The following is a 25,940-nucleotide window of genomic DNA, read 5'->3' as shown; positions in this document are numbered from 1 at the left end:
TATATACAATGGCATATTACCCAGCCATAAAAAGAGACGAAATTGAGTTATCTGTAGTGAGGTGGATGGACCTAGAATCTGTCACACAGAGTGAAGTCAGTCAGAAAGAGAAAAACAAATATCGTATGCTAACACATATATATGGAATCTAAGAAAAAACAACTCGTTCTGAAGAACCTAAGGCCAGGACAGGAATAAAGACAAGGACACAGAGAGTGGACTTAAGGACACGAGAAGGGGGAAAGGTAAGCTGGGACGAACTGAGAGAGTAGCATTGACATAAATACACTACCAAATGTAAAATAGCTAGCTAGTGAGAAGCAGCCACATAGCACAAGGAGATCAGCTCGGTGCTTTGTGACCACCTAGAGGGGTGGGATAAGGAGTGTGGGAGGGAGACGCAAGAGGGAGGGGATATGGGGATATATGTATACATATAGCTGCTTCACTTTGTTATACAGCAGCAACTAATACAACAATATAAAGCAATTATACTCCAATAAAGATGTTAAAAAAAAATTCAGAATGTGGGACAAGATAGACCCTTCAGACCAGACCCTTCAGTAAGTCTGCCTCATGGAAGAGAGGAAGTAGGAGGGAACGATCCTAGATTAAGAGTAACTGAAGAGGCATGACAAACAAATGCAACATGTGAAACTTGTCCCACCTTGTGCATTATTATCATTAGATACTTTATTCTCAGTATCTCCTCAAATGTAAATGTCCATGAAAACCAAAACAAGAAAAACATTTGTATAAATTTTCCAAACCATGGAAGTTGACATTTCATTGTACTCTACTCACCTCCACTTAGTAGCTTCATGACTAGCCACAGCTCATCTTTTACCACAAAAGACGTGTAGTAAGACACAATATTAGGATGATGGCACTGACTCATGGCTTGAATTTCTTTCTACAAAGAAGAGAAAAAATGGTAATTCATTATATGCAAGGCTAAAACAACACTAGAAGTTACTGAATCCAGATCTGGGAATTCCAAAGACTGTGTCACAACCTTTCTGGGATTTTCATGCCTGACCTCTGCAAGAATGGTTAAACCAAAAAAACCGCTTGGTTTCCCTCAGTCCATTCTGACTCTTACTCCTTTCACTTGTTAAACTAGCGATCTCTGAAAGCAAAAACATGCACTATTTATCACACCCTGCCACAGCACCACAGAGGCCTCCACTGGGACACATATTTTTACTTCCAGGTGCCCTTAAAGAACCATCTTGGGAAATCAGGTTTTACAGTCACAGAGGATAATTATCAATACTAATAAACAAAGGGTGGTTTGTTTGTTTGTCTTTCTTCTCCAAAACATTGTTTCACCTCATTTTTGTGAAATGATTAACGGTTCCCACTTTAAAGAGGCCATGAACTAAATTCAAAGTAGACACCTGAGCCCAAAGTCTCAGCTTATACTATCTCATTCGAATTTAATGAATTTAAATTAGATTTGGTGTGATAAAATGCCTTATAAAAGCCCTGTGTGATCAGGGCCCTGCTTACCTCTCCATCATTCCTACTGCCTTCACTGACTCCTACCCCCAACATACCCCAGTCCTATGATCCAGCCAAAGTAACTTCAAGTGAGCCATGCTTCTTCTAACCATGGACATTTAAATTTAACCCTGTTGTTCCCTCTGCCTCAAATACACTTCCTTCATTTTCACCTAGCTGAAAACACCAATTCTTCCTTCTGATCTCAGCCAAAATACCAGTTCCTCCCAACTTCCCAGGTTGAGTTAGTTAGGTGTCCCTTCTCTTGGCTTCCAAGCTCTGTGCATATCTCCTTACATCACAGCACATATGTACTGGATAGTACATTGGATGCTTATTTGTCTGTCCTTCCCTGCTAGACTGACAACTCCAAGAAGGCAAGTACTTAAAAGTGGACTCATACACATGGTGGGAATTATCATACGATGCTGTAATTGCCTATTTATTTTTCTGCATCCCTCACAAAACTGTAGCTCAATGAGAGGTCAGATTCTGTATACTGGCCCTTATTGTGCCTGGCACACAGTATACCCTCAATAAATATTTGCTGAATGAATAAAATCCTATAGCACTTTATACAGCTTTTTACTTACTGATGTATTAATACTTGCCCTATGCCCTTGGTATTTGTTCAGTAAGATCAATTGTGTAAAAGTTGCCCATAATCCCTGATTCATAAGAAGTGTTCAATAAACACTAGTTTTTCCATTCTCATTTTCTCTACTTGAATGTAAATTCTTTTACGGCAAGGACTTTGTTGTGTGCATTTTTGCTACCCACTAAGTTACTAGCACAGTCTTCCATACTAAAAGGTAAGTAAATATGAAGGATAAGGAAGAAGAACTAAAGTAAACACCTGCCTATTGACATAGTTATACAGGATTTGAAGAGATAAGATATGTACATATAAGAGGGAATATAAAGAGAACAGCATATATGTGCCAAATGAGCAGTAAAGATAGTAAATGTTACAAGAATCCAGAGGAAAGAACAGTTAAGGCAGGTAAGAAGTCTTCACAGAGAAGGTGGGAACTACGTTTAGTTCTGCAGGATGTGGGATGTTATAGCAGTACAAGGTGCAAAGCACATAAAATTACAAAAAGAGGATGAAATAAGCAAGACAGATTTTAGGACACAGGAGTAAACCTGTCTAAGGTTAAGCAGTTCATGCTTTCAACAGAAATTTACCAAATGCCTACTCTGTGCCAGGCACAGTCCTAGGTGCTTGACCACAAGGGTGAACCCTCATGAAACTTACAGTCTGGTGAAGAAGTCAGACAAATACTAATTAATAACACAGATGAAGAAAGTCTGATAGGAGAAGTACTAAACACTACATGATTTCATCGGAGAGGTGAATTACCAAAAATTAGGAGTGACAATCAGGGAAAGCTTCCTATAAGAAGTTTTACTACACTGACACTGAAATAGGAAAGATAAATATGTTTTTAGGGGTTTTGATTGTTTAATTACCTGGGACCGTATCATAAAGGAGCTTGTAACTGTGTTCAATAATTTAGGCTTCATCCTAACAGCAATGGAAAGGCATCAAAGGTTTAACTATATTTATTTTTTCATAAAAATCACTCTGGCTGTAATGTAGAAAATAAAAGAGAGAAGGCAAGACTAAAGGGAAAGACTCTGTTCAAGGTTGTTGCCATGAGCTGGGTGAGATGATAATGGCCTGAAAAACGATAAACAGCTAATTTCTCAGTTTAGATTACTGTACTATGGTTATGTTACTCTTAGGAGATGTTGGGTGAACAGCATATGGGAACTTTCTATGCTGCTTTAGCAGCTCTTCTGTAAGGTTGAGACTATCACAAAATAAAAAGTTAAAAAAAATAAGTGGTAATATGAATGAAAAGAAAGGGAAGAGTCAAGAGATGATACTAAAGAGGTATAAACAATAGGGCTTGGTGACTAACTGGACAGGAGAGGTGAAAGAGACAGAAATCACATAGGGGAGTGACAATGCAAAGAGCTGGGGTCAAATGGTCCAAGGTCTTAAATGCTAAGCAAAAGGTTTTGAGCTTAATCCTGGAAAAAAGAGTACTACAAAGGGTTTTCTAAAAGGAGACTATGGCGGGGGGCAAATTGGGAATTTGAGATCAACAGATACACACCACTATATATAAAACAGATAAACAATAAAGACCTACTGTACAGCACAGGGACCTATATACAATATTCTGTAATAACCCATAATGGAAAAGAATCTGAAAAAGTATACATATACATATATATATATATGTATGTATAACTCAATCACTTTGCTGTACACCTGAAACACTGTAAATCAACTACAACTAAAAAAAATTAATAAAAACAAACAAAAAACAACCACAACAAAAAAAAGGAGGCTAGCAGGAGAGCCATAAATTTTAAAGATAAAAAGGGCCTTAAATATTCCATTTCTTCTCTTCTATTCCTCTTAATTCCCCTTGGAGTTACCCTTTTCCCTTTCCTTTCAAAAAGAAAAAATATACATATTAAGCGCTCTGCAAGAGTGGTATATTCATTCTGACTCAAATTTCCCAGCAGCTTCCTCAACACTCATAAGTGATTTCACCCCTACTCATGAAAATGCTTTCCTGAAAGTCCTTTATTGTCTGCTAATACCAGATCTTTTGTCTGGAATTTTCAGTTCTCCACCTGAAGCCATGTTTTAATGATGGACTGTTCATTCCTTCTTGAAACTCACTCATCTTGATTTCTACTATTTACTCCCTGGTTTTCTGATTACTCCAACGTAGGTGGTTTTCCTCCACTTCACACTATTCAGTCAGTCCCCAAGTAATGTTAATTTATTCATTCACTCATTCAGAGTGAACAGTCCCTGCCCTCACAGAGTGCTCATTCTAGTACTAACAATTTTTCCATCTATAAAATGTCTAGGGAATTTGTGTCTTCCTTTCCATTATCACTGTCACTGCCTGAATTTAGTCTCAATATCTCTTTGTGTTCTTCAACCTATGGGATGCAACTCCTATGGGCCATTAAATAAATTTAGTGGATCACATTAAAAAAAAGACAAACAAAAATAGGATAGAAAATCAGAGCACATTCCACATAATTAAGAATTGTTTTACGTAAGGTAGATAGCTAGTGGGAAGCAGCCACATAGCACAGGGAGATCAGCTCGGTGCTTTGTGACCGCCTGGAGGGGTGGGATACGGAGGGTGGGAGGGAGGAGACGCAAGAGGGAAGAGATATGGGAACATATGTATATGTATAACTGACTCACTTTGTTATAAAGCAGAAACTAACACACCACTGTAAAGCAATTATACCCCAATAAAGATGTTAAAAAAAAAAAAGAAATGCTCAAAAAAAATTGTTTTATAAAAATGTTTCAGTTATATTAATATATAATATCATATATATTCATAATGTTAATATATAATATGCTATTCTTTGCTGATCTTAAACCCCTGCCCAGCAGGGTCTCCATCTCTGCCTCTTCAAAGTCTTCCTAGCCCAGGTGGCCCAGGACACAAACATCTCCACAAAGGCCTCCACTTTCATAACTGGTAGCTCCCTTCTTCCTCTTATTTCAACACAGTACTTATACCTTTCCTAGGCATTTGTCACACTCTGCCATGTACAGCAGGCAAGAGCCTTAACTCTTCAACTAGATTGTGAGCCTCTTGGCAGAAGAAAAGACATCTTAAGCCTCTTAATGGTCCCCTCAGATGTTTGTTCAATGAATCTAGTCCTAGCATCTACCAGAGGAGAGAAAAATCTCAATATATTACATAGTTGCCTTCCTCAGAGAAAAGTCTGTGAGTAAAATCTCTGGAGAAAATAAATGTAGTAAGATTTGACAGCCGATTTTGTGATCACACTTAGCAAAGGCTGTCAGACAAGAAAACATTTTGACAAGAGAAAGGAGCAATATACTGCGTCCTCACTAGTAACTGTCACACACATTACACACCTGTAATTGGTTTACATCAGTACTCTCTGGAGAACCCAGAGCATCGTTTCTGCATAATAATAAAGACAGTTTTGAAAATAAAATTTAAAATCACAACATCAAAAGCTTAGTATGGGGCTTCCCTGGTGGCGCAGTGGTTGAGAGTCTGCCTGCCGATGCAGGGGACACGGGTTCGTGCCGCGGTCCGGGGAAGATCCCACATGCCGCGGAGCGGCTGGGCCCATGAGCCATGGCCGCTGAGCCTGCGCGTCCGGAGCCTGTGCTCCACAACGGGAGAGGCCACAACAGTGAGAGGCCCGCATACCGCAAAAAAAAAAAAGTTTTTTCCAAATACCGTATGCTAACGCATATATATATGGAATCTAAAAAAGCGGTACTAATAAACCTAGTGGCTGGGCAGGAATAAAGAAACAGACATAGAGAATGGACTTGAGGACACGGGGGTGGGGAAGGGGAAGCTGGGATGAAGTGAGAGAGTAGCACTGACATATATACACTACCCAATGTAAAATAGATAGCTAGTGGGAAGCTGCTGCATAGCACAGGGAGATCAACTCGATGCTTTGTGATGACTTAGAGGGATGGGATAGGGAGGCTGGGAGGGATGCTGAAGAGGGAGGGGATATGGAGATGTATGTATACGTATAGCTGATTCAATTTGTTGTACAGCAGAAACACAACACTGTAAAGCAATTATACTCCAATAAAGATGTGAAAAAAATTTTTTTAAATATTGTTTTTCTTTAACAATAAGAATTAATTTACAATTTAGACTTCTTTTATGATCACTGCAGTTCAAATGCCCAAATGGTGCTCTAAGGTATTGCTTGCATCTGTAAATCCAAGTTCGTCACATAGCGCTTCAATCAGCATCTCCTTCCAAATGTGTGTTCTCTCACCAAAGACAGCTCTAGATCACTCCAGCACCCCAACTCTTCAGCTTCTGCTTATGCATTACCAACTCCTGAAGAAATATATTTGTCTCATCTGCTGAAAGTTCAATATATAATTCTATTATCTTTTACTTTATTCCAATTATTCCCTAAATACTCACTACAGACTACACCAGAAATTAAACCCAATCCAGGACTGATAGATCATACCAGTCTTAGTTCCTGTCTTTTCTACTATTAGCTGTACATGATCTTAGAGAAATTACTTAACAATATAACAATATTAGTTCATATTTGTGTGGCAGTGTATGGTTTTCAAGTACTATTCATTCAATCTTCAAGAAAAACCTCATAAGGGACTTCCCTGGTGGCGCAGAGGTTAAGAATCCGCCTGCCAATGCAGGGGACACGGGTTCGATCCCTGGTTCGGAAGACCCCACATGCCGCGGAGCAACTAAGCCCGTGCGCCACAACTACTGAGCCTGCACTCTAGAGCCCGCCTGCCTAGAGCCCGTGCTCTGCAACAAGAGAAGCCACCGCAATGAGAAGCCCGCACACCGCAACAAAGAGTAGCCCCCGCTCACCGCAACTAGAGAAAGCCCATGCGCAGCAACGAAGACCCAACGCAGCCATAAATAAATAAATTAATTAATTTATTAGAAAAAAGAAAAACCTCATGAGGTACACAAAGCAGAAGCAGATATTATTTCCAATTTAAACCAAAGAAACTGAGGATTTAAAAAATTAAATGATTTGGAAAAACTATTTCATTTCCCTTGCTGAGTACTTACTATATACTTAAAAACTACTCTAGGTGTCATGGAGCATAAAAGTACAGAACAATCCCTGTGTGGCTAGCTTTTAACGCCACGGAACATCTCATGCAGCTGTGGATCCTTGGGATACCCTTTCTTCTCCCTGACCCTAGCCCTTGGAGAAGCCAATGCTGCTGGGGGGTCATTCTACCCCTCATCCTGCAACAATGGTCAGAATGCAGGTTGGTACCATGTTCCTAGAAGGCTAAAGCCTTTTAAAGGTATTTCATTTGACCCAGAAATCACAATTGCATGATACTATTTTAAGGAAAGTGAGAAGTAAGCAAGCATTGTTTATAACAACAAAGAGGAAACAAAAATCATCCAATACTAGAGAACAGGTTAGATAAAGTATTCAACAGAACACTACATACATATTGAAAGCTACACTAATTCATATTTATAGACATAGAAAGAATTCTATGATAAATTTTTAATTGAAAGAACAAGTATATGGTTACATTATTATGAAAATACAAAGATGTTTAAATGTGCACATATAGCAAGTGTCAATCTCAGAATGAGAGGACTATAATTTTTTTCTACTTACCTGGATTTTATAAATTTTACAATAAGCATTACTTATTAATGAAGAAATCATAAACCTTTTTAAAAAATAAAAAACAAAAAACTTCAAGTTATTTCCCACTTTAACATGAATATACAAGAAATACGAGAAGCGCATACCAGGAGTTCATCCATGCTAGTTTGACATTTCTCAAGGTTTATCCGTTTGATCGCCACTTTCTCCTTTTTAGGGGCACAATATGCTGCTTGGACCACAGCCGTTGCTCCACTCCCTAAAGATAAATATATAAGTGAGTAAATATGTAGAGGGGTAGATAAAAACAAGACATTTTAAATTCCTACACAATTTAAACAAGAGAATAATTCTTAACTTATTCTTACACTCAACAAAAAATGCAGAGAAACACTCTAAAAAGTAGGGTGTCAATAAAAGCAAAAGCCTTGACCATTTCATAGAATTGTCAATAAATACACACACATACACACACACACACACACACACACACACACACACACACACAAATAAAAGTTGCTTGAGTTCCAGAAGTTCTAGAATATGATGGTGTAGGCTCACATTTCCCTGCTCTTCTCCTCTAAATACAACTAAATACCTTAGAAATAATTCAACAATCATAAAGACAATCTGAAAGGTGGAAAGAAGCAGATGGGCTGGCTAGGACCCTCAGGATGTGAGGAAAAGCACTACTGTAAGCTCCCTGGGTTTTTCTTTTATCTCGCACATATCCATGAGTGGGCACCAGAACAGCCTGCTTCCTGGAACCAACAGGGATAGACAAACAGACAAATGAGAAAAATCCTTTCTAGCCAAAGGACTGTGAAAGGGGAAGCTCAGTAGCAACCTAGAAGACAGATTTCCCGATCCTTATCCAGGACAATCCACCCAGCCCACCACAGCATCAGCATCAGCAGGGTCTCCACCCCACACCCAGACAGCAGCAGGCCAGATGCACCACAGGGGCAACTAGGTCCCTGCCCCACACCTGGGCAACATCCAGCCAATCTGCCCACAGCAGCAGCAGAGGGGGTGGTGGGCGGAAGGGGGGGAACCAGACCCACACCCACCTGTCAACCAAGGTAACACCTGCAGAGATTAAATAGGAGTCCTGCTGTGCCAGAAGAATAAAGCAGAAGATAATAACACTGCCAGAGCTCTGAAAACTCACTTATCATAAGAATTACATAGCTCACAAAAGGAGGCCAGGACTTACACATTAAATCTAAGTAGAGTAACTGCCTACTAAAATAGAAATTTTAAATAGGATCAGGAGTCTCCTAACATTAATATCCTAAATGTCCATCACACGATTTAAAAAAGGAAAATCACATCGTCACACCAAGAACCAGGAAAAACACACTTGAATGAGAAAAGACAATCACACTGATAGAAACACCAAAATGAATTACTAGTTGGAATTATCTGACAAGAATTTTAAAGCAGCCATCATAAAAGTGCTTCAACAAACAGTTAAGAATTATCTTAAAACAAAATAAAAAAATAGAAAAGCCTCAATAAGGAAACAGAAGTTACTAAAAAAAAAAGCACCAACTGGAAATTATACAACTAAAACATATAATTTCCAAAATATAAAACCTGCTGGAGAAGCTCAATAGAAAAATAGAGATAACAGGATAAATTCAGTGAACTTGAGGATAAGATCAATAATTTTACTCAATCTAAACAGCAGAGAGAAAACAGACTGAAAAAAAGAACAGAGCTTCAGGGAGAAGTGGAATAATAATAAAAGCTCTAAAATCTGTGTGGTAGGTAGAATAATACCCGCCCCCCAAAGGTGACCACATCCTAATCCTTGAGACCTGTGAATGTTACCATAAATGGCAAAAAGACTTGGCACATGTTATTAAATTAAGGATGGAAAGATGATCCTGGATTATCTGGGTGGGCCCAATTTAATTACAAGGGTCTTTATAAAAGAGACGAAGGAGGGTCAGTGTCAGAGAAGATGAGACAATGAAAGCAGAGGTAAGAGTAATGGAGTCATGAGCCAAGGGAGGAACCTTGAAAACATACTATGTGAAGTAAACCAATCACAAAAGACCACATATTGTATGACTCCATATATATGAAATGTCCATAGAACAGGCAAATCCATAGACACAGAAAACAGATTAGTAGTTACCAGGGGCTGGGAGAAGAGGAAAATGGGAGGTTAACGCTTAATGGGTACAATTTCTTTCTGGGGTGAGGAAAATGCTCTGGAATTAGACAATGATGATGGATGCAAAACACTGTGAATATACTAAAAAAAACTAAACTGTACACTTAAAAAATGGTTAGTTTTTAACACAACATTGTAAAGCAATTATATCTCCAATAAAGATATTAAAAAAATCGTTAGTTTTATGTTAAGTGACATATCTTGATCTTTTTAAAAAAGGGAATACTACATACTACAAACAATTTTAACTCATAGTTCAACAATTTAGAAAAAAAGGAAGAAGCAGGAGCACTTTCCAACTCATTTCATGAAGCCAGTATTACCAACACCAAAACAAAACAAAGACATCACAAGAAAAAACAAAACAAAACAAAATAACTACAGACCAATACCTCTCATGCACTTAGCTGCAAAATCCTTAACAAAATGTTAGCCAATTGAATCCAGCAATAGATACTACACCACAACCAAGTAGTATGTATTCCAGGTATGCAAGGCTGGTACAATTAAAAAAAAAAATCAATGTAATACACTGTATCAACAGGCTAAAGAAGAAAAATCATATGAGCACATCCACTGACACAAAAACACTTTATAAAAATTCAACACCATTCATGATAAAAAAGCTCTTAGCAAACTAGGAATAGAGGGGAACTTCTTCAACCTCATAAAGAACATCTACAAAAAAAAAAACCTTACAGCTAACATCATACTGGTGAAAGACTGCCTTCCCTCTAAGATTGGGAAAAAGGCTAAGATGTTCATTCTTATCACTTTTATTCAACATAGCACTGGAAGTCCTAGACAACACAATAAAGCAAGAAAAAGAAATAAAAGGCATCCAGATTGGAAAAGAAGAAATAAAACTGTCCCTGTTTGTAGATGTCATGACCATCTATATAAGAAAAGCTTCTAAAACTAATAAAAGAGTTTAGCAAGGTTGCAAGATAAAAGGTCAACACACAAAAACCAACTGCATTTCTATATACTAACAACAATCAAGTGGAAACCAAAATCTTAAAACACAATTGCTCCCCCAAAATGAAACATTTAGGTATAAATCCAGTAAAATATGAACAGGATCTATATGCTGAAAATTACAAAATACCAAACAAAGAAAACAAAAAAGACCTAAATAACTGGAGACTTACCATGTTCATGGATTCGAAAAATCAACACAGTAAAGATCTCAATACTCCCCAAATTGACTACATATAGGTTTAAGGCAATTCCTATCACACTCCTGGCAAAGTATTCTGTACACATAGACAAGCTTACTCTAAAGTTTACATGAAAAGGGAAGGCCCTAGAATAATCAACACCATAGTAAAGAAGATGAACAGGGCTCCCCTGGTGGTACAGTGGTTAAGAATCTGCCTGCCAATGCAGGGAACACGGGTTTGAGCCCTGGTCCAGGAAGATCCCACACGGTGCAGAGCAACTAAGCCTGTGTGCCACAACTACTGAGCCTGCGCTCTAGAGCCCTCGAGCCACAACTACTGAAGCCTGTGTACCTAGAGCCCCTGCTCCACAACAAGAGAAGCCACCACAATGAGAAGCCTGTGCACCAGAAAGACCCAATGCAGTCAAAAATAAAATAAATAAAAATAATTTTAAATAAAAAGAACAAAGTTGAAGGATTCATACCATCCAATTTAAAGACTTACATAGTTACAGTAATCAAGACAGTGTGGTATAGGCAGAGGGACAGACATACACACATACACACACACACAAAAACAGAACAGAGAAACCAGAAATAGATTCACACAAATGTGCCACAGTGATTTTTGTGTGTGTGTGTGTGTGGTACGCGGGCCTCTCACTGTTGTGGCCTCTCCCGTTGCGGAGCACAGGCTCCGGACGCGCAGGCTCAGCGGCCATGGCTCACAGGCCCAACCGCTCCGCAGCATGTGGGATCTTCCCAGATCGGGGCATGAACCCGTGTCCCCTGCATCGGCAGGCGGACTCTCAACCACTGTGCCACCAGGGAAGCCCCCCACAGTGATTTTTGACAAAGGTACAAAAGCAGTTCAACAGCGATGGAATAACCTACTAGAATGGCTAAAATAAATTGTTTTAAGTGGTAACACAAATGCTGGTGAGGATATGGTTAAACTGGATCACTCATACAATGTAGGCAGAAATATAAAATATGGTATAGCCACTCTGGAAAATAGTTTGGCCATTTCTTTTAAAACTAAAAATGAACTTGTACAACTCAGCATTTGTATGACTGGGTATTTACCTGAGAGAAATTAAAATTAAAAATTAAAATTTTTCTGAGAGAAATTAAAAATTCATATACAAGTTTCTGTTCACACAGAAACTTGTACATGAATATTCACAGCAGCTTTATTCATAATAGCTAAAAACTGGAAACTACCCAAATATCCTTTAACAGGTGAATGGTTAAACATATGGTATGTCCACACAGACAAATATTACTCAGCAATAAAAATGAACAAACTATTGATATGCACAATTACTTACTTGGATGAACCTCAAGGGCATTGTGCTGAATGAAAAAAGCCAATCTCAGAAAGTTACATATTTTATGACTCCATTTATATAATATATAACACTCTTGAAATAACAAAAATAACAGCAACAGAGAACAGATTAGTGGTTGTCAGGGATTAGGGATGTGAGTAGACAGGTTAGGAGGGCTACAAAGGGGTAGCCAGAGGACTCTGTGGTGGAATACAGTTCTGTGTCTTGAATTTAGTGGTAGTTACACAAAGGTACACATGTAATAAAACTGCACAGAACCATACACACATGCACACAAATGAGTACAGTACACATACAGATAGTAAGCTCTAAGTTCCGTAGATTGCTTAAAAAAAAAAGAAAAAAAAAAGCCTAGGCTTCAATCCATCTATTACCCGTAATAAAATAATCTTCAAGGTCCATTTGCACTATATCACTCATCAGATCACTAAACCACAGCCACTACTTGATACTGTACTTTTTTTAAAATTTCATTTATTTATTTATGGCTGCATTGGGTCTTCATTGCTGCACATGGGCTTTCTCTAGTTGCAGCGAGTGGGGGCTACTCTTTGTTGTGGTGCGCGGGCTTCTCATTGCGGTGGCTTCTCTTGTTGCGAAGCATGGGCTCTAGGCATGTGGGCTTTAGTAGTTGTGGCTCACAGGCTCAGTAGTTGTGGCTCGTGGGCTCTAGAGCACAGGCTCAGTAGTTGTGGTGCACAGGCCTAGTTGCTCTGCAGCATGTGGGATCCTCCCCGACCAGGGCTCGAACCCGTGTCCCCGGTACTGGCAGGCGGATTCCTAACCACTGCACCACCAGGGAAGTCCCAATACTGTACTTCTTGATAACTCAACGCTTTAACTTATTTTCCATACCCTGGATGCAATTTAGTTTTCTCCATCTCCATTCCTCTGTGTAAACCATTCACCTTGCTTGCTTTCTACATATTAATCCATACCTCCCCCTCCTTTTAAAGCCCAAGTCAAAACTCACCTAACCAGGAAGCTCCATGGAAAACACACTTAGATTCAAACAAACTCTGCCACCATTAGCAGGGTAAGTCTTGGTTCCCTGATTACGTGCTTGGAAATGGCAATGCTCAATAAATGTCATTATTGTTCATTTATTTACCTATTATCTTCCTATTAGACATTTAAACTGTTAAAAGACATAGCTGTGTCTCCTCAAGTATTTGATATAGGGTAGGTTTATTACGCTTCTAAAGTACTTGAATCTTTACCAAAACACATGAGGATAAATTATCCTCACCAACTCCCCATCTCTAGCCATACCACTTAAACTGTAGTTTTTTTCAATGTTTTAATCACGGGTTCTCCTGTACATACAGCCTTGGATAGAGATGAAATGTAAACAATAAAAAAGAAAAAATGTACAATCATTAAATTCTTTCTTCCTTCCTCTCCATTTTCTCATTTTCTTCCCAAATAGAAAGTAATTTCAGGGACTTCCCTCGTGGCGCAGTGGTTAAGAATCCACCTGCCAATGCAGGGGACACGGGTTCGATCCCTGGTTCGGAAGACCCCACATGCCACGGAGCAACTAAGCCCGTGCACCACAACTACTGAGCCTGCGCTCTAGAGCTCGTGAGCCACAACTACTGAGCCCAAGTGCCACAACTACTGAGCCCGAGTGCCACAACTACTGAAGCCCATGCGCCTAGAGCCCATGCTCCACAAGAGAAGCTACCGCAGTGAGAAGCCCACGCACTGCAACGAAGAGTAGCCCCCAATCGCCGCAACTAGAGAAAGCCCGTGCCCAGCAAAGAAGACCCAACGCAGCCAAAAATAAATAAATAAATACATTATTTTAAAAAAAAGTAATTTCACAAAAATGTTTACAAAAGAGGGCATGGGGGAAGAAAAATATTGAAAGCATGTTGTATTTTACATGAAGCATTCTACTCAAAATTGCTTTTTCTTAATATAATTACTGTGCAATACATATTTTTTTAAATAAATTTATTTATTTATTTTTGGCTGCACTGGGTCTTCACTGCTGTGCGCGGGCTTTCTCTAGTTGCGGTGAGCAGGGGCTGCTCTTTCTCATGGTGTGCGGGCTTCTCATTGCGGCGGCCTCTCCCCGTGCGGAGCACGGGCTCCATGCACACGGGATTCAGGAGCTGTGGCTCGAAGCAGAGCGCAGGCTCAGCAGCCGTGGTACACAGGTCCAGTTGCTCTGCAGCATGTGGGATCCTCCTGGACCAGGGCTCGAACCCGTGTTTAGTGCATTGGCAGGCGGATTCCCAACCACTGTGCCACCAGGGAAGCCCCACAATACATATTTTTTGTTTCTCTTCTTTAAAGCAGGTTCCTTCATGAGGAATTTTTCAAACCACAAGTCAACTTACTGGGTTTCAACCATCATTTTTCTTAGAGAAAACAGAATCAAATTAGAAACCATCAGTATGTATTGCACACAGTAAAAGTAAACATTATCTATCAACTATACTTCAATTAAAAAATACATAAAAAAATAAAAATGCAAATATTATCTTGTAAAACTTTTACTTCAGTGTAAATACACACGAAAATATGTAAAAGGTAACTGTTAGGAATGGTTTAGTCAAAGTGTGAAAGCTACTGTTCTAATGCCAGCAAATAAGCATTGGCTTAATATGAAGAATAATATAATGGAAAATGTAAAACAATTTCCAATAAAGCATCCTAATTCAGAAGTTCACTATTTTACATGTTTTGCATCCTCCATGCACCATCCCCCATGTCCCCTCTTCCACTCTTCTGTCCTCTCCTAGCTGGTTCTTCCACTGCTATGTTAGTGTACATTACACACCAGAATGGATTAAAGTGAAAAACCATGACTGAGCTTTCTCCTGAAATCCTTCAAACTGGGTAATCTTATCTCTTGAAACAGAAAAGGAGCTGCCCAAAGGCATGAGCGGGACTAAAAAAAATTTCACAGTCTCCCTCCACTTTACTAGATTCTGAAATTTAAAAGAGTAAGCAAAAATATGGATTTTATTCCTACCTGTGAGGAAAAAATAAATCAAATGAACCAAATCAACTGAAGATATTTTCCCCCCAAATTCTGACCAACCATCACTATTACAGATACATATTCTAAAGATTTTAAGTATTTTTCAGTAAGGCTTTAACACCAACTAAAGAGCTAGTCCAGACTGTTTATTCTGAAAGATGACTAAGGCACTGTCACCTGAACCATGGAAAATACAGGACTTTACAATTTCATAAACCTTTTTCTGAATAAGCCCTCTTGTCAGAGTCATACTGAAAATTAAAGCTCCTTTACAGAAACAGCTGTAAGGACAGTCATTATCATAAAAATCACGCTCTCTCTCCATACAAAGATGAAAATAAAGACACTGCCATATGCTCTGAGTAATTATTCAAGCAGCCTGATGGTTTTGCAATGAATCATCTCTCGCTCCTGTTCACTCTGGTGATCTCTATCTCAACGGATATTAACCCCATCCTTCTGGATGCTCCTGCCAAATATCTTGGATGCTTCTCACATCCAATCCAATGGCATATCTCTAAATTCAAAATATGCTACACCAGCGTCTGACTGCTTCTCACCACCTCCACTACTACCTCTCTCCCCTGGATAACCTCTACTACCCTCATACCCTTAAAAAACTATTCTCCACGTAGCAGCCCAGGTTGTCCTTTTAAAACATAAAATCTTACACAAAGCAAAAGCCAAGTACCACAATGACTTACCACGCTTCATACCATCTGATGGCCAGGACCATCCATCCCTACCTACCACCTTACTCTCCTGATCTCTTCAACCGGTCTGCCTCTTCAACCTCTGAATCACTCTGCTCCAGCCACCCTTACCTCATTATTCCTTAGTCACATCAGTGTGCTCCTTCTTCAGGACCTTTGCGCTCCTGATGTTCCCTCTGCTTAGACCAAGCTACCTACAGATAAACACCATGTTCACTTCTCCACCTCCTTCAGGTCTTTCCTCAAATGTCACCTTCTCGGTGAGGCTTTCCTTGACCTCTTTAAAACTCACCTCTATCCCTAGCAGTTCGCAACCCCTTTCCCTACTTTATATTTGTCCTTCATCACCACCACAAGGGATTTCTGTCTGTCTGCTTTGCTGCTGTATCTCTAGCATCCAAATAGTGCCTGACACACAAGTGGAGGTCAGTAAATATTTGTTGAATAGATTCATGACTCAAGTAGTGGCATATATTTTCAAGAAAAAAAATTTTTGCTCATTTGGGGCAGAACAAACACAAAAATAGCCCAGTCTTCACAGGCATTACCTCATTATTACCATCGTGAACGTTACCATTTATTGAGCACTTACTCTGTGCGCCAAGTACTATGCTGAGCACTCTCCTTACTTGCACTTCTTTTTTTCCATCTAATTCTCACAATAATCCCATGAGTTAGGTATTATTGATCTTACAAAGCAATGCAAGCAAAGGTAAGACTTAGGTCATAAATTAGTAAGATGCAGAGTAGGGCCTAGAAACCAGAACTACATGACGTTTCAACACCATACTCTTAATTGGTAGGCAACTGACTCTTTAAAGCTAACATTAACTGATTACTTATGTGTCAGGTTAAATTATTTACTTGCAGTGTCTTATTTAACTATTTTAATTAAAATAAAAAAACCCGAGGCCAACATTTTTAGTTGCCTAGCCAACATACAGTTTTCCCTTCTTTAATAAGAGAACTTTTACCTATTTTGCTTTAAATAATAACGTGCTTGGATAAAAAGTTTCATTTCATTTGCAAATAGCCAAATGACACAGTTCTGTCCAATAAAATAGAAATGTATCACTGAGTAAGGCTTCCAGGAAAGAAAGCTCTTTGAAAGGGAGCCAGTTGAGTTGTCATGTGACTTTGTCCTTTTACCATATTCTTCTGGCCTGGAACACAAGCACAAGGCTAGGGGTGGAACAACTGTCTTGCAACTATGAGAACGCAAGTCAAAGTGCTAAGTGGAGTGGAGTGAAAAACTACGAGCCTGGGTGCCTAATGGCACCTAGGCTGCCACTCCAGTTTTCGTGTCATATAAAGGGAGCAAAAAAGTATTTTATTAAGCCACTATTATTTGTTTTCTATTACATGCAGCCAAATGCAATCCCTATTTGATACAACCCTATGAGGTTGTTGGCCCAATGCTGGCCTTATTGAAAATGTTATCATAGCGAAGTCTTCCAATCAGGGGGAGAAAATACACTAACCATTAAGCATCACTCTATCAATAGAAAATAACGGCTTTCACATTTATGGAAGAGCTAGAGGTGGGATCCTGGAATCTGTATTTGGAAACCAATATTTTAGACATCAAATGTGTAGCTAGTGAACAACTAATGAAAATTTAAAAGGGTAGGGAAAGTAGAGAATAAAGCTAGTAGGCTGCCTTCACCACAGTATCAAAGGTAGGTGAATCACACCTTACTAAAAACGGATCTTAAAGAACAATTTTCTAAACCTAGGCTGAGGTGAACAGTAAATATTTATTGAGATATTTATTTTATTATAAATATTTATTATTATTTATAAATTATATAAATAATATAAAATATATAATAATATATATTATATATTATAAATATATAAATAAATATTTATTATAATTATTATAAAATAATATTAAAATATTATTTTAAAAATGCATGGTAACACGGGACTTCCCTGGTGGCACAGTGGTTAAGAATCTGCCTGCCAATGCAGGGGACATGGGTTTGATCCCTGGTCCAGGAAGATCCCACATGCCGCATAGCAAGTAAGCCCATGCGCCACAACTACTGAGCCTGCGCTCTAGAGCCTGTGAGTCACAACTACTGGGCCCGTGCACCTAGAGCCCATGCTCCCCAACAAGAAAAGCCACTGCAATGAGAAGCCCGTGCACTGCAAAGAAGAGTAGCCCCAGCTCGCCGCAACTAGAGAAAACCCGTATGCAGCAATGAAGACCCAACACAGCCAAAAAATAAATAAAAAGTAAAACAAAAACCAAAACAAACAAACAAACAAAAACCAAAATGGGCTTCCCTGGTGGCGCAGTGGTTGAGAGTCCGCCTGCCAATGCAGGGGACACGGGCTCGTGCCGTGGTCCGGAAAGATCCCACATGCCGTGGAGCGGCTGGGCCCGTAAGCCATGGCAGCTGAGCCTGCGCGTCCGGAGCCTGTGCTCCGCAACTGGAGAGGCCACAACAGTGAGAGGCCCGCATACCGCAAAAAAAAAAAAAAAAAAAAAAAAAAAAAAGCATGATAACAAAAGCCACATGGCACAGCCCTTGACAGACTGGTTTCCCACTTTGCCACTATATTGTATCGTGGGCAATAAAACAGGTGGCAGGGCCTTACACTGCTATACTACCATGTCCAGCATAAATCCTTAAATCCATCTAAACCTGAATAAGATCTGGAAGTAAGAAAAAAAAAAGATGCAGTGATGGTCCAATAAACATTACAACAGATTCAAAACATTACAAGATTACAAGTGTTACAAGATTTCAAATCATGTATTTCACATTTTATGGCAGTACCAAAAATCAGGAAACAGAAAAAGAAGAAAAAAAGAAAGAGATAACAAAGAGATTGTATGGAGTAATGAATACAAGCTAAAAGCTTCCTGCAAACAACTACAACAACAACCTGCACAACAGCCCCAAGGACATGGGTACCATTATTCCCATTTTACAGACAAAAAACTGACACTAAAACAGTTATATAAATTGCCCCAGATAAGATAGGTAGTAAGAGCTAACGCCAGGATTTGAATCCAGATCAGTCTAACCCCAAAGCCCATACTATTACAGTTGCTTCAACACACGTCAAATACAGTACAACACCTGGTCAGAAGTGCTAATGCAATAGTAGGGGTTAGGAAGGAGCTCAAAAACACTGAAAAGATAAATGATTAATAGTGAGACCAATACTACATCTTTTACAACTAATCATACTTAAAGTTCAAACCTTTGCCAAAGCATGCTTAAGATGATACAATTCTTTAAAAGGAAGTCCGTTTTTTTTTGCGGTATGCGGGCCTCTCACTGTTGCGGCCTCTCCCGTTGCGGAGCACAGGCTCCAGACGCGCAGGCTCAGCGGCCATGGCTCACGGGCCCAGCCGCTCCACGGCATGTGGGATCTTCCCGGACCGGGGCATGAACCCATGTCCCCTGCATCGGAAGGCGGACTCTCAAACCACTGCGCCACCAGGGAAGCCTTAAAAGTAAGTCCTTTGAATTCCCAACTTGTATGCTTTTATTATGTTCTAGGAAGGGAATTTTCTCTTCTCTATAAGATTTTGCCAGAAAAAGAGAGAATAAAACCATGCGAGAAACTAACCCCAAATACAGTCCTAAGTAGCACATGTGAAAAAGATATATAGTTCAAATAACTGTATGTGCTTTGACGAGAAAGGAGACAGCATTATACCATTTCCTTAAAATACAATCCCTTGTAAACAGAAAATTCAAAAAGATTCCCCCAAGCCTTTTTTGCCCAGACTTCAACCATTTGTTTCCTGAAAAAAAATAAGTATAATCTGAAGAAATTACAAAGATTCATTTGGAAAGCTACTTACAGCTTATTACAAAATACTGTATTCCAAACATTTTGGCATGGAAGCAAAGTTAGAATAAGCATGCACTGCTTTACTGAGCCTTGCTACTTGTACTAGGCTGTAGTTCAAGGAAAAAGTTTTTTTCCTCCCTCTTGAGAAGATGGGGTGAGAAAGAGTGTGTGAGGAGTGGAGTGGAAGTACATTAAGAACTTTCAGGAACTTATTAATGAGAGAGAGAGAACATTAAAAAAAATGACAAAATAGGATACACAAAAGAGAATAAATCTAACTATATCTAAAAGGGTTATCTACAAAATATCTGCTCTGATCAGTTTTTTTTCATTGTAAGGATATTTCCTTTAAAAGGTGAGATTATGGGGCTTCCCTGGTGGCGCAGTGGTTGAGAGTCCGCCTGCCAATGCAGGGGACACGGGTTCGTGCCCCAGTCCGGGAAGATCCCACATGCCGTGGAGCGGCTGGGCCCGTGAGCCATGGCCACTGAGCCTGCGCGTCTGGAGCCTGTGCTCCGCAACGGGAGAGGCCACAACAGTGAGAGGCCCGCGTACCGCAAAAAAAAAAAAAAAAAAAAAAAAAAAAAAAGGTGAGATTATGACCACCATCTTCAGGTACTTCCAAAAACCAATCAAATGCAGATGCAGAAATAAGGATCCTGGATTAGGCGACAGTTGGACACCAGTACTAGCTCTGCCCATAACTAGCTCTGACTTTAGACAGGTCATTTTACCTTCCTATGTCTCAGTGTCTTCATCTGTAAAACAAGATGGTTCACCTTACCTCACACCTTACAGAAAACTTAGCTCAAAATATATCAGAGGACTAAATTTAAGAGCTAAACTATAACAGAAGAAAACATAGGAAAAAAAATCTTTGTGATGTTGGATTACTAAAGATTTCTCAGGACTTCCCTGGTGGTCCAGTGGTTAAGACTCTGCGCTTCCATTACAGGGGGCGCGGGTTAGATCCCTGGTCGGGGAACTAAGATCCCGCAAGCTGTGGCACACCCCCCCCGCCCCCCAAAAAAAGACTGAGAGTAAATATTTGAAATCATATATCAGGTGAAGGACTCATATCCAGAATGAATACACACCCTCACACACATCTCTATAACTCAGTGAGAAGAAAACAACCCAATGGGCAACCCAAATGGGAAAAAAATTTGAATAGACATTTTAGCAAAGAATAGATATGAAAAGCTAATAAATAAGCACATGAAAAGATACTCTCTATTGGGAAGAGATATGGGAACATATGTATACGTATAACTCATTCACTTTGTTATAAAGCAGAAACTAACACACCATTGTAAAGCAATTATACCCCAATAGAGATGTTAAAAAAAAAAGATACTCTCTATTATTAGTTATTACAGAAATGTAAAACAAAACCATGATCAAACACCACTTCACATCCACTAGGATGGCTATACTCAAAAAGACAGACAACAAATGCTGGCAAAAATGTAAAGAAATAGGGACCCTCATACATGGCTGATGGGAATGTAAAATGGTACAGTCACTTTGAAAGTCTGTCCATTTCTTAAAAAGTTAAACATAAATCTACTATATGACCCAGCAATTCCACTCAAGAAAAATGAACCATGGTCACATGAAGATTTGATGTAAATGCTCATAGAAACATTATTCCAAATAGGCAAAAAGCAGAAGAAACCCAATGTCCATCAAGTGGTGTCCAATGAAAAAGAATAATGTACTAATAAAGGCTACAACATGGATGAACCTCAAAAAACATTACACAAAGTAAAAGAAACCAAACACAAAAGATCACATATTATATGATCATATTTATATGAAATTTCCAGAAAAGACAAATCTATAGAGACAGAAAGTAGATCTCTGGTTGCCTTCGGCAGGGAGTGACTGCAAATGTACATGAGGCATCTTTCTGGAATGATGGAAATGTTCTAAAATTGGATTGTGGTGATGACTGAACAACTCTGTAAATTTACTAAAAAACTATAGTACTGTAAACTTAAAACAGGTGGATTTTATGGTATATAAATTGCTTTTAAAAATGAAAAAATATTATGCTACGTGAATGAAGCCAAACAAAAAAAACTGCATATTACACGATCCCATTTATATGAAATGTCCAGAAAAGGCAAATCTATGGAGACAGAAAGTAGATTTGCAGTTGCCTGAAACTGGGGGTAGGAACAGGGATTAACTGTAAACAGGCACAAGGGATCTCACTGGGATGATGAACATATTCTAAAACTGTATTATGCTGATTGGTGCACAACACAATAAATTTACTAAAAATCATTTAATTTTATATTTAAAAATGGGTGAATTTTATACTAAAAACTGGGTGAAATTATACCTCAGAGTAAAATTGTTTTTAAAAATAAGGTGGTCAAATCACATTGGAGTTAACTTTTTATCCACAGACCACTTTGAGAATAAGATGAAGACTAACCCTAACCCAGAGGCCTGAGCCTCCCTTTTGCTCACTCACAGACACCTTATTGGTCTGAGGACACCAAATTAACAAGTTTCTAAAGCTCTAGAGCCTTGTGCAATCATAATAGCAAGGGCATTCGGAACAACTACAACCCTCCTCTTCACCCTAGAAAGATGTACAACTTACCAGAAAGAAAATCAAAATTCCTTTTCTAAAATGATAAGGACCCCCTTTCCTTACTTTTTAGACATCATTTTGGAATTTCCCACTTAATCCCTTTTTTCAATAAGAAACTCTGATTGAGGGACTCAGAAGCAATCAATCAAGACAGAGACCTAGCTAGCTGTCTTTAGAACCAACCAGTACACATCAAAGACCCAGCATGTAGTAAAGATCCATGAAGTGGCTTAAGGAAAAAGATGTGCTGTCTTTCAGATAAAACTTAGGCCAGATTTGTTTTGAAACAAGAAGTAAAGTGAAAAAAAGAAATGTGACAAGTTTCTCTAAACACCTACACGGTGCAATAAACACTACCCACCCTGCCACCACCCCCCACCCCGCCAAGACAGCTAAGGAGTTTTCAGCCACTCTTTGTTATAAAACTAATTTAGGACTGGATGCTGATCTGGCAAAGCAGACAATCTCCTTCCTCCAACACACAAGGGTCTGCTCGTGTCTGTTGGATTGAGCTTCTGTTTAGCTAAACCCACCCCCTTTTGATTTCTAAAATCACTAGATTATTGTTGTCTAACAAATACTCCCCTCATCCCCAGTCCCCACCCTCCCCCAATCACTGTGCCTCTGTGAGAATTACAATCCATGTTTGTGCAAGTTTTGGTCTCTGCCAACTGGTATTCCCAGACCCCCTTCAAATCCATTCCACACACAATAGCCAGGTCCATCGGATTGTTTCATGTCTTTGCTTGAAGCCCTCCAATAACACTTAAAATAAAATTCCAAAATCCTTTCCTTGGCTGAGAAGATCCCTAAAATCTGGCTTCTCCTTACCTTTCTAACCTTACCAGTCTTCTTTCAGGTCCTAAAACACACCAAGCTCTTTCCCTCCTCAGGAGCCTTTGCATTTCCTCATCCCTCAGTCGGGAAAAAATTTCCCTAGGCTCTTAAGACTCTCTCATCCTTCAGTGCTCAACTTACATGTAAACGCCTCAGAAAAAGCATCTTCCTTGAAATTGCCCCAACTAGGTCTCCACGTTATCCTCTATCAGAACATCTTGTTTATTCCCTTCCTAGCACTTGCCAAAACCTATAATTCTTTTTATTTACCTACTTATTTACTATCTACCTCCCTGACTAGAAAGTCAATACCAAGCAGTCGTAAGTTGTGTCTACATCGCTCAGTGCGGTACCTGCAGCTTCATCTGGAGAGGATCCCCAGCTCTACCGCAGCAACGCCTGGCACTTCGTGCGGGTTCTCGCACGGATGCGGGAGTGAACAAAAGCACCCTAACCCATCAACCCCCGAATAGCTGGCCGTGCCCCCAACTGCAATACCCCATTTCTCGCACCGCCTCGTAAAGGCCTGTCCCATACCTTCACTTTTCTTTCTCTCTCAGACACATCTGTCTCTCAGGTTCAAACATCTGTCACTACACAAATCTCTGGTGAGCCTCTCAAACCCCACCCCACCGCGCCGCACAGGCGCGCCACTCAAAATCCCCTCCATGCCTTGCACGCGCTGCACAAACCTGGAGCCTCACCCACGCTCCCTACCAACCCCCGGGCCACTCGAGCGCCCACGAATATCTGGGAGCCCTGCGCTCTCCGAGCTCCCGCGGGTCCCCTCGTTCCCGCGTGCCACCCGCCATCCAGCGCGGCGCCTCCCCCCTCCGCGGCGCCAGCTCTCACCTATCACCTCCTGCAGCTCGTAATCGTCCCTGTTGATGGACCAAGGAAGGGCGCTGGAGTCCTCGGACATGACGACGGCACGGCACTCAGCCCTCCCTCAAACTCGCTGACCTCCCTCTTCTCCTCGCCGCGCCTCTCCCCACCCCCAACCGCTGCCGCCGCGCCCCCACCAACCGCCTCTGGAACAGCCACGGGTCGACGGCGCCTGGCGCCGGGTGGCCGCGCGGCAGAGCAGCGGGGGGCTCGAAGCACCCGCGGACCTCGCCTCCTGCTCCTCCGCGGCCGGCACTCCCCTGCCCGGCCCAGGTCCCGGCCTCGGCCTCCGTGGCAGCAGCTACAGGAGCTTCGCCTCGGCCCAGCCCCTCTGTCCCGCCCTCCACCCCAGCCCCACGCACGGGCCAAACTTTCCCTTCTCCCTCCACCTGCCGACACGCAGCGCGCTGACGTCACCGCGCCGGGCACGCCCCGCCTCGGCCCCGCCTCCAGCCGCCATTTCAAGTGTGGCTGGATGAGCAGCGAGCAAGTAAGAAGCCCGAGGAGGAGGAAGTTGACAATAGAAGGGAAGAAATGCTTTGAAAGGAGTTCAACAAGGGCATCGGAAAGCCAGAGAAGAGCCTAAAGTAGCAGAAGCGGTAGCCACACTGAGTATGGCAACCAAACGGCGGCTTAGTGGAGGGGGAGGAGCCACTTCTGGCGGCGGGGGCACGTTGCCGTCTCTGCTGTCGCATTCATTGGCTTATTTGAGAAGGAATCAGAAAGGCAATAGGTGAGTGTGGACGTCAGTCATAAATTAGTCCCGCCAGCAGGCGCTCTGAGCGCCGTGTTCCGACAGGGTTCCAGTCCTTCAAGGTGGCGGTTATGCCTCTTGCTTTGCACAGTTCTCCCAAGAGACGTCGCGGTGTAACCGTCACACCCTCGAGACGTGCAAACGGCTCCGCAGGGTGTGGAGAAACCCGAGGGAGCAGCTGGGTGGGGTGGACAACTGCCAAGTGGGATAAAAGGCCTTCGGCCACGAGACGGGGGAACCGGAAGCTCGCTCCGTGACGACACTTTCTCTAGGCGGAAGTTCTATCTGCAGCGCCCGTCGCGGCCTTCTCAGTAACCTTAATGGTTAGGGTGTTCTGTCCATACTCAACTTTGGGTCTGGAGCTTAAATGAGCACCTGTCTTGGGGCCTCAGAAGGTTGGAGTTTTTCCCCAGAGGCGGCTGGGGCCATTAAACAAGTGAGGTTTGGCCCAGGAGATTTGAGGTCGTTTCAGAGGCTTTGACTTTTGTGTGACCTCATTGAACTTGAGTTTTCACAGGTTGACCACTTAACGGCCGTTGGAGAAATTAACGAGGTGAAATTGAACATACTTGGTAAAATGGAATAAAGAGTACTGACGTGGATTGGCCTAGGTGTGAAGCTCTTCTCAGTTGGATGTCTTTTAGACCAGTAGTAGTCCTTACGAAAGAGACCTTCACCCAGGCCATGCCAGGCACTGGAAGCCCTGTGCAGGAAATCCACTGACTACAAAACCAAAGCAGTGGGACTTCCCTGCTGGCATGGTGGTTAAGAATCTGCCTACCAATGCAGGGGACATGGGTTCAATCCCTGGTTCGGGAAGATCCCACATGCCGCGGAGCAACTGAGCCCATGCTCCACAACTGATGAGCCTGCGCTCTAGAGCCCGCGAGCCACAACTCCTGAGCCCGTGTGCCACAACTACGGAAGCCCACGCACCT

The 25,940-nt window shown here is 41.1% G+C and overlaps 1 protein-coding gene across 1 annotated transcript in view; it reads right to left on the bottom strand.

Annotated features, from left to right (window-relative positions):
* Window positions 1-24,596, bottom strand: part of OXSR1 (oxidative stress responsive kinase 1) — a 101,253-nt gene extending 76,657 nt beyond the window's left edge. The window contains exons 1-3 of the mRNA XM_082663061.1: window positions 24,216-24,596; window positions 7,839-7,951; window positions 805-913 (exon numbers count right to left, since the gene is read on the bottom strand). Of these exons, the coding sequence (XP_082519187.1) occupies window positions 805-913; window positions 7,839-7,951; window positions 24,216-24,285 (292 nt within the window). The 5' untranslated portion in view covers window positions 24,286-24,596. The remainder of the gene's footprint in view (window positions 1-804; window positions 914-7,838; window positions 7,952-24,215) is intronic.
* Between the last annotated feature and the right edge of the window lie 1,344 nt (window positions 24,597-25,940).

Source organism: Grampus griseus (assembly GCF_964374135.1).
Source record: "Grampus griseus genome assembly, chromosome: 10".
Lineage (NCBI taxonomy): Eukaryota > Metazoa > Chordata > Mammalia > Artiodactyla > Delphinidae > Grampus > Grampus griseus.
Note: the sequence above shows the minus strand (reverse complement) of the source record. Positions and strands in the feature narration are given on the sequence as shown.